The 9,800-nt window shown below is 51.9% G+C and overlaps 1 protein-coding gene across 1 annotated transcript; it reads right to left on the bottom strand.

Annotated features, from left to right (window-relative positions):
• Positions 1-2,186: 2,186 nt before the first annotated feature.
• Positions 2,187-5,089, bottom strand: NXT1 (nuclear transport factor 2 like export factor 1). The gene is made up of 2 exons (XM_005889002.3): positions 4,785-5,089; positions 2,187-2,843 (listed from the first exon to the last, which is right to left on the bottom strand). Exon 2 carries the CDS (start codon positions 2,787-2,789, stop codon positions 2,367-2,369), a length of 423 nt encoding a protein of 140 aa, XP_005889064.1. The 5' UTR covers positions 2,790-2,843; positions 4,785-5,089; the 3' UTR covers positions 2,187-2,366.
• Between the last annotated feature and the right edge of the window lie 4,711 nt (positions 5,090-9,800).

Here is a 9,800-nt window from a genome sequence, read left to right as displayed (position 1 = left end):
GATTATTAAATGAGATTTTAATTTAAAAAACATGATGCGCACACTGTATGAAAATCTACGAGGACATTCGGCATCAAGTGCCTTGTCTCCGTGTTAAAACGCTAGAACCCAGTCCCTAAGGACAGCCGTACTTAACATTTTTGCCAATCCTCCCAGCGGTCCGTGCATATAGGGCAAGCCTATATGGAATTTTTTTTTTTTTTTTTTTTTTAAACACAAAGCAAGTTTCCTCATTTTGTAAAACGGGGCTTAAAATGGTGCAAAGTATCTTGAGCTGTTTTGGGGATGTTGTTCTTGCTGCCTGTAACAACTGTTGTTAATGTTCTACCAAGTATTTGAACTTCAGAGACTCTCAAAGATTTTTCATATTTGTATCACAGACAGGTTTGCGTCTTCAAGCCGCCTTCAGAGGGGCTGTGAGCCCCTGCTACTCTGAAGTGCAGGCCTGCATGCTAGCTGCACTAGCGAAGACCCACAGAGCAAGTGATGTCTGACCTAGCTCTCAGTGGACTCTCAGTGGTCAGACAGCAGCTGATGCCCTTCAGTGGGGCACCCTGATGACATGTGGCACTCACTTGTAGATGAGACAGTCCTGCATTCACCTAAAGCCCCTCAAAGCCTCGAGGATTAGAAGGCTCTGTGTCTGGACTCTTCCTCAGCCAAGCTGGTGTACCTCTAGCCCCCTGAACCAACCTCTGTCATCACTGAGTTTCTCAGTCATGAGCTTTTGGAGGGGAGCATTCTGTAAGAGGAGTTGGCTATCTCTGAACCTGGATCTTTTTTCTCTTGGGGCACTGGAGTGGGTTTTCTGAGGCCTCAGCACTGCTTAGTTCATGTGTGCTAAGTCGCTTCAGTCGTGTCTGACTCTTTGCGACCCTATGGGTTGTAGCCCTCCAGGCTCCTCTTTCATGGGATTCTCCAGGCAAGAATACTGGAATGGGTTGTCATGCTCTCCTCCAGGGAATCTTCCCAACCCAGGAATCAAACCACCTTTCCTACATCTACTGCATTGGCAGGTGGGTTCTTTACCACTAGCGCCACCCGGGGAGCCCAAGACTGCTTAGATCTGGCCTTAGAAAACAGACCTCCTGCCGTGGGGGGTTCTTGCTCCCCTAGCAACTCTGAGCCCTGAGGACCCTGTCCACTCTCTGCTTGGCTTCTCCCAGAGGCCCAGTGATCCGGCATCTGAGACACCCCCCCACCAGCCCCACAACACACACCGGGCTCTGTGTTCAGGCCTGCATGCCAGCCTGGGACACTGACCAGGGCTTGCCCTGAAGTACAGGCTGCCGCTGCCCCCCACCTTCTGTGCAACAGCCACCGTCCAGCCTCCTGCCCTGTCCCTCTGTCCTGCCAGCTCCCAGTCCAGTCCCCAAGGTCAGGCCCCTTTTCCTCTATCAGAGGGGAGTGAGATCCTTATACCCACCTTGCCTAGCCATCCCCAGTGGACGCCATAGCCCAGGGCTAGAGGTCCCTACCATCTGTGCAGCCTACACAAGTCCCCCATTCCTAATCCTAACCCACACCCCCCAGCCCGACCTTTGATCACAGATTTACCTGGGGAAACTGTGTGTCCACAAGAGCTCATCTATTAATCAAAGGATGATGGCAACAGCTCATTTTTTCTTTACTTTGGCGAAATGGGGTGAGTTGGTCCTCAGGGTCAGTAAAACCAGCATCTAATTCTGATGCCCTCCGGCCCCACCTCAGTACTCCCTCCTCTTAAAAGCAGGTCTCCTCTTTGTAAGGGAGTAGTCAACAGAGCTTCCTGTTTACAAGCAGTTATTAGCTAACTCCAGGTATCTTACCTGTTTTCATCCATGTAACTCCCAGCACAGGTGCAAAGTCCCAGTGCGGGTCTAACCACCTAGTCAGGGGGTTCTCTAAAATGTTTTAATAGACAGCTAGGGGGCTTTTGTAAAATGCCAAAAACGCTCAGGCCCACCCTCTGAGATTCAGGAGTTCGACCAGGATATGTGCCTGCTGTTTTCGAAGAGTCCCAAGGGTGTCCTCTGTGTGTGCGGCTGAGTCCGGCTCTGGTACACCTGTGCACACACCTGTGCCTGGGGCAGGTGCTCAGCCCTGGATCTCAGTCTCTGCAGTACCTTCTGCTGGCCTTGCAGCTTTAACCCTCCTTCTCCTGGGCCCCTCTCCCCAGTATCGCCCAAACACATCCAGCAAGGAGAAAACAAGCAACATTTTATTCATCAGAATTTCCAGAACCAGAGTCTCTCCTGGGCAAATAGAAAAATAGAGAATTTTACTACTTCAAAAAGGCAGCTGTGACAAACAAGTATATGCCCAGACAGGGGCCCCTCAGAGTTGAGCGAGCCCAGGGTTCAGGCTGGGGGTGTCCCGCCACCCCACTAGCAGGCCCAGTCCTGGAACCGGAAGCAGTCGCTGGCGATCTTCCACACTGTGTTGCTGGGTGAGGCCTGGGCCGTCAGGATGAAGTTCTGGTTGAAGTCCCGCTGTTTGTTGCCCTCAAACTTCACTGTCCCACAGATCACCACAAGGACTGTGGTCTGGCTCGGGGTGGCTTCGTCATGGACAGGCTGGCAGTCTACCACGTTGATCTGGAACTCGCTGGAAGGCAGCATCTCAAAAAACTCACTCAGGGACTCTTGCCCGGAGACGGCGTTGCCGTTCCACACCAGGGTGGCTGTGCCCATGTACAGGCGGGACAGCAGCCGCCGCCGCTTGTCCATGGTGCTGTAGTACACGTTCACGAACTCCTCAGCTGCGCGGCACGCCTGGTCCACATAGGTCTTGAAGTCCACGGAAGCCATCACTGGCCCCGCCAAGGGAGGCCGTGGCCCAGGTGCCTCCTGTACCCAAGGCGGCTGGAAGGTGGAAGAGACCCTGTGTGAATGCTGATGACCGTCATGGCCCACAAAGGACCAGTCCTCCCACTGAGGCGAAATTCTGGGCGCCCCCTGCTGCTGACGCCTGGTCCGGCTGGGCTCCAGTTTGCTCATTTGAGACAGGAACATCCCTACCCGTGCATGACTATGACTGCAGTGCAGGATAAAAGGAAGCAGGGGACACCACACACTCAGTTAAAAAGCCTGAGACCCACACGGTCAGCAATGACAGCTATTACTATGAATTTTAACAACCTTATTTTATAAGCTGCAGTACAACGGACTGTGGGAGGCTGCTTTTTCCTGGAAGCATGGAACTGCTGGTGACTGTCTGGTGCAGACACCACATCTGGAGAAGGGAATAGTGGCCTAACGAAGGCTGATCCGTCTATCATGAGCTCATCTACTGGGCCTGGGAGGGTGAAGAGAAGGCAGGCTTCCTAAGAGGGCAAAAGAACAAATGTCGAGAGAACAGGACAGCACCAATAATGGTGGCCACAGATCTCACTATGGGCTCTACTTAAGGAGCAAGGCTGGAGCTGACTGGAATGAGTGAGGACTCAAGAGCTCCAGGGAGCACAGGGGAGTCCTGTGAGCCAAGAAAGGACAGGCCAGACAGAAGAAATTCTATGGGGTGAGGAGGTGGTGACAGCAAGGAAGACTTTTAGCTGTAGCCAAAATGAAACATTTCCTTAAAAAAAAAAAAAAGTCCAAAAGCATAAGGAAAAATTATTTGCTTTTTTTTTTTCAGGGTATACAATAACTACTGTAGTTCTATTCTTTTTTGCCTGATTAAAATATTTCACTATACAAAAATCCAACAGAAGACAACATTACTAAAATATTGGATGCATTTAGATTTACAAACTTAAATACTGAGTATTTTTTTCATTTCAACGTTGTGCATGCATGCTCAGCAGTGTTCCTTTGACTCTTTGCGACCCCATGGACTGTAGCCCGCCAGGCTCCTGTCCATGGGATTCTCCAGGCAAGAATATTGGAGTGGGTTGCCATCTCCTTCTCTAGGGGATAGTCCAGATCGAACCCGCCTCTCTTATTTCCTGTACTGCAGGCGGATTCTTTACGGGGATGAGCCATGGGGAGAGTCTAACTTAAAAAAAAAAAAAAAAAAATCAGCTTTTGAAAGAGATAAAAGATCCCACGCAAGGTTAGGAGGGAGTCAGGGAGAGGAAGGTGGAGGAGGTCAGAGCCTCCAGGAGAGAACTGGCCAGGGGGAGGAGGGGGTAGGCGGGGAGAGCTCCGGCCTTGAAGAGAGGGCTGAAGGCCAGGCTCCGACGCGGGTCCTGCCACACCCTCGGGGCGGGGGTGGGGTGGGGGTGGGGCCTCAAGTCCCGCCGCGCAAACACTCGCTCCAAACTCTACTTCCCAACGCTTTATATACACCCAGTCCTTCAATAGTCACCGCGAACTGATGAGGCGTTACGGTAACAACTTCGCAAAGAGGAAAGAAAACCCAGGTGTGGACGAGGTCGAGGGTGGACACGCCCCTGATCTGTCCTCTACTAGAATACGCTGCCTGCCGGGACGGCGCGGTTGTCTCACCGGCTCCTGCCTCTCTGGGTCCAGTCTCTGGTCCAGGATGGCCAGTTTGTAACCTCCCCCTCCGGGCCCGTCGCCCTCGCTGGACACCACCCCCGCACCCAGCCGAGCCCCCATCAGCTGGCGTCCACGCCGATCACCGGCATCTTGGGCCTCCGCAGCTCAACCAGCTGCCCGCCCGAGGGTCCTTAGGGAGCGGTCGTTTCTGCGGGACTGCGACCGCCCCATACTCGCGGCGAGACCAGGCGGCATCCTCGCCACGCGGGGGCCACTGACGGGGGGGGGGGGAGGGGGCACCTCCTACGTACGCGAGGGTCATCTACCAGACCGGGGAGCGCAGATCTGCGCAGGGGCACCTACCTGCGCGAGAGTGACCGCCCTGCTCAGTGCGGGAGATGATCGGGTCAGCCGGGGGCTCAGTTGGGTGGGCAGGTGCAGGGGAAGCACCGCAAGGGTCGGCGTGGGCGGCTCAGTTCACGCGGCTACGCGGAGCCCCCCGTGACCGTAGGCCGGGCCAGCCGAGGCTCCGCGGTCCTCGGCCGCCTGCCCAAGGGGGCCCGGGAAGAGCCGCCTCCGTCGCACCGCTACCTCCGAGGACGTGCCGGGTCCAGCCAGCGCCTCTGCGGGTTCCCGCGCGCGGCCAGCGAGCAACGCGCAGACTCGAGCGCCCGGCCCCTTTCCGCCCCGTGACGGACAGCCGTTTCAGCCAGTGGGGCGGCCAACCGTAAGGCTAGCCCCGCCTAAGTGTGGCAGGGGGTAGGGCAGCTTCCGTGAGAGGCATGTTCCCAGAAGACCGCGCGCTCGAGTCTTCATTGGTCTATAGACGCCGGCCCGAGGTTAGGTGAGGTCTCTGATTGGACGAAGTCTCGCAGGTCCCCGGCTCTGGAGGCGCTTTGGTGCCGTCTCGCGGCTGCGCGGAAGCCTCCAGGCAAGGGTTAACTGATGCTGCCGCCTGTTCTGGGTGTGTTCACCTTGGCAATGCCAGGGCGGTTCTTTGCCTGCTCTCCTAAGGGAACGCTTGCTCTCAGAGTTCACGACCAGTTTAGAAAATGATGGGCTCTTCAATATAGGCTACCGCCCCCCGCCCCCCATGAAAAATGTGGTTTATAAACAAATAAGTTGTAGGTTGAGTAGAACGTTTGAATTGAACTAGCGTCTTTGGAACCGTATGCACAAGACAATGTCTTTACAAAGCCCGATCCAGTGAAATTGGAATTTAATCTACAAAACTCCGAATCCCAGCATCACTAGCATGAAAACGAGAGTTGACCTCGTGCATGCCCACTGGGTTGGATTGTCGCTTTTAAGTTTCCGTATGTTTCCCATGTAAACCCGTTTCATTCTCATAACTTCAGGGAGGCATCATTATTCCCGATTTTATAGACTAGGAGGTCGAGAGACAGAAATTAAGTAACAGTCTGGAGTCACAGAGCCTCTTCAATCCTAGAAACACTGGTCGGGAGGATATTTAACCAGCACTAGGTTCTGATGAAAACAAGAGTTTAACCCTGAGAGGCAGCCCAGCCAGCAACAGGAAGATGGGAGGTCGGGAACTTTCAGATTAGTCTCTACCATCTAAAGTGTGCCTGATCCACAGCAAGGGATCGGCAAATACTGTTTGAATGAGCAGACAGGGTTCAAATCATTGCTTCACAACATTCTAATAGGCTTGCAAGCAAGCCTATTTTATACTTTCCAGTGCTCCTTGAGTTTAGAAAGTTAGACACACTGCTGGCTCTAAGGCAGCAATTCTGGGGTGGTGGGCTGCCTAATTAGGGCCGCTGAACCTAGAGAAGGAGTTTGCCAGGGGATTTTGGAAAAGATGCTATTTCTCTTTTTCCTTCTGGGCATGTGATGTGTGGTGGTGCTGCTCCAGCCATCTTGCTATGCTGAGGCGGGCACCTTGTGCCATGAGGCAGACAGGAACGAGGGGGAGAAAGCAGACTTTGATGACTGTTGGGAACCAAATCAACCCTGAAGTTTAGACTTTCTGGTTTCAAGAGTCAGTAAATTCCCCTTATTATCAGTACTACTAAAAATTGGGCATAAACAAACAGTGTTAGTTGTTCAGTCATGTCTTACTCTTTGCAACCCCATGTACTGTAGCCCACCAGGTTCCTCTGTCCATGGAATTCTTCAGGCAAGAATACTGGAGTGGGTAGCCATTCCCTTCTCCAGGCAATTTTCCCAATCCAGGGATCGAATCTGGGTCTCCTGCATTGCAGGTGAATTCTTTAGCAACTAAGCTATCAGAGAAGCCTATAAACAAACCTACTTGTAGGTTAATTAGTGTGGCTTCCTGCACTAGCAGAGTGATTGTGCAAGTAAGTTAACCTTCTTGAGGTTCAGTGCCTCATGTGTAGAAGAGGGACAGTAATGCCCTCATTTCCTTGGGTCAGGAGTGACTGGAAGAGGGTGTGATCAGTGCTTAGCCCAGGGCCAGGCGCAAAGCAAGCATCCAGGAATCATTGGTATGCTTTGACGTTTTGCATTGATAACAGCTTGCTTATTTGCCAATGATCCTTCCAACAACTGGCTTTTAAACTTGGAACAAGTGTACCAACAAATTGGTGGGATTTGTCACCAAACCACATGGGCGCCTTCTGGAAGATGAGCCTGGCTTGAGCAGCCGTGGAGCCAGTGGCCTATTTGCCTCATGGAGTCTGTCCAGGGAGGAAGGACACAGCTGGTCAGACGTGCCGAGCTGCTGGCAGCTCTGAAGACAGGCTGGTATCCTTGGGTCTGTAAACCTGGTACCGAGCTTCTCCCCTTATCCACATAGTTCTCTGCTGCAGTATCTGATGGCATTTGCTTGATAAGGCTGCGTGACTTGGAGCTGATCTCCTGGTGGTCTATGGCGATGGCTGGGCAGTTGTGCCTGCAAAACAGGATGACAAGCACCATTGTGTGCTGTTCTCTCCCTGCTACTACCACCCCTACCCCCTCACCACCCCCCACTAGAGGAACTATTAAAAATTGAGCATAAACAAACATAATGTTAGTTGTTCAGTCATGTCTTACTCTTTGCGACCCCATGGACTGTAGCCCACCAGGCTCCTCTGTCCATGGAATTCTTCAGGCAAGAATACTGGAGTGGGCAGCTATCCCCTTCTCCCACCCTCCCCCCACCCCCACCACTGGAGGAATCATCCAAATTGCTGCTGGACAAGAGTGAGCTGAGACTGCCTTTCTGGAAGGTCACTTGGGACCTGTCTTTTCTGGAGGTCCTAGGAAGGCAGGGATAAAAGAAGTCCATTAGTTTAGGAGCTGAGCTGTGGCCAGGAGCCCAGAGGGGACGTATGAACAAGAGAGAGGTAGGGACGGAGAAGGGGAGCAAGTGTGTGTGCACACATCTACACACACACACACACACACACACCAGAGAGGAAGCAGCAGAACTACAGAGGAAGCAGTCCTGGGAGTGGGCTGCCTTTGAAATGGACCCTCCAGTTCTGGTCGGGCTGCTGGGCTGGTGTGGCTCAGGGCAGACATGTGCCTCCCTGCCAAGCCCTGCCCTGATAGGTGGCAGACTCCTGAACAAATAAACGGCTGGTCCCCTGTGATGCACCGAGGATCATGTGGTCCATTATGCAGCACTCTCGGAGGCTCACTGAAGCCCCATCCTGAGGCCCAAGGAAAGCCTCCGGAATAGCACCTCACAACTGTATGACCTGGTGGGCCACTTGCCACTAAAGGGACCCTGAAGACAGGGCCCCTCCAGGCCTTCCAGAGTGACACCGCCTCAAGAGCTGCCCATGGTCCGAACTGGCTCCCTCCTCATCTCTGAAATTGCACCCAGACGGAAGTTTGTTCATTTGCAGCCCGAACCTGTGTCCTGGGGACTAGAGCACCCCGTGAGACCAGCACGGGGTCTGAGGGAGCAGGGGAGGTGGAGGCCATGGTAGCACGGATGGGGCCGCGACCAGGACCAGGGGTGATGGTGGATGATGTGATCTGAAGGGTCTGCTTTCCCAGGAGAGAAAATGTCACTAGAGGGGACCAGACATGGTCCGTTGAGCACAGCTCCCTCCAGCAGCACAGCCCATGTTTGTCCCATAAGCTTTCCACCTGCTTCGGTATCTCCCACTGGGCTGCTGGATCATAGCCAGACTGGCCTGGAGCTTCCTTTTTCTTATGGATGACATTGTACAGGAGGCAGGGATCAAGACCATCCCCAAGGAAAAGAAATGCAAAAAGGCAAAATGGTTATCTGAGGAGGCCTTACAAATAGCTGTGAATAGAAGAGAAGTGAAAGGCAAAGAAAAAAAGAAAAGATATACCCATTTGAATGCAGAGTTCGAAAGAATATCAAGGAGAGATAAGAAAGCCTTCCTCAGCGATCCATGCAAAGAAATAGAGGAAAACAATAGAAAGGGAAAGTCTAGAGATCTCTTCAAGAAAATCAGAGCTACCAAGGGAACATTTCATACAAAGATGCGCACAAGAAAGAACAAAAATGGTACGGACCTCACAGAAGCAGAAGATAATAAGAAGTGGCAAGAATACACAGAAGAACTATACAAAAAGATCTGCATGACTCAGATAATCACGATGGTGTGATCACCAACCTAGAGCCAGACATCCTGGAATGCGAAGTCAAGTGGGCTTAGGAAGCATCACTATGAACAAAGCTAGTGGAGGTGACAGAATTCCAGTTGAGCTATTTCAAATCCTAAAAGATGATGCTCTGAAAGTGCTGCACTCAATATGCCAGCACATTTGGAAAACTCAGCAGTGGCCACAGGACTGGAAAAGGTCAGTTTTCATTCCAATCCCAAAGAAAGGCAATGCCAAAGAATGCTCAAACTGCCACACAGTCGCACTCATCTCACATGCTAGCAAAGTAATGCTCAAAATTCTCCAAGCCAGGCTTCAACAGTATGTGAACTGTGAACTTCCAGATGTTCAAGCTGGATTTAGAAAAGGCAAAGGAACCAGAGATCAAATTGCCAACATCTGTTGGATCATTGAAAAAGCAAGAGAGTTCCAGAAAAACATCTACTTCTGCTTTATGACTATGCCAAAGCCTTTGACTGTGTGGACCACAACAAGTTCTGGAAAATTCTTAAAGAGATGGGAATACCAAGTCACCTCACCTGCCTCTTGAGAAATTTGTATGCAGGTCAGGAAGCAACAGTTAGAACTGGACATGGAAAAACAGACTGGTTCCAAAGACGGAAAGGAGTACATCATCCTGCTTATTTAACTTACATGCAGAGTACATCATGAGAAACACTGGGCTGGAAGAAGCACAAGCTGGAATCAAGATTGCCGGGAGAAGTATCAATAACCTCAGATATGCAGATGACACCACCCTTATGGCAGAAAGTGAAGAAGAGCTAAAGAGCCTCTTGATGAAAGTGAAAGAGGAGAGCG

Source organism: Bos mutus, chromosome 13, assembly GCF_027580195.1.
Source record: "Bos mutus isolate GX-2022 chromosome 13, NWIPB_WYAK_1.1, whole genome shotgun sequence".
NCBI classification, from domain to species: domain Eukaryota; kingdom Metazoa; phylum Chordata; class Mammalia; order Artiodactyla; family Bovidae; genus Bos; species Bos mutus.
The sequence above is the reverse complement of the archived record's forward strand: the minus strand, read 5'-3'. Positions and strand labels throughout refer to the sequence as shown.

Bases quoted from the DNA above. Each gene is read 5' to 3' on its own strand.
- NXT1 (XM_005889002.3), bottom strand. From the start codon at position 2,789: ATGGCTTCCGTGGACTTCAAGACCTATGTGGACCAGGCGTGCCGCGCA.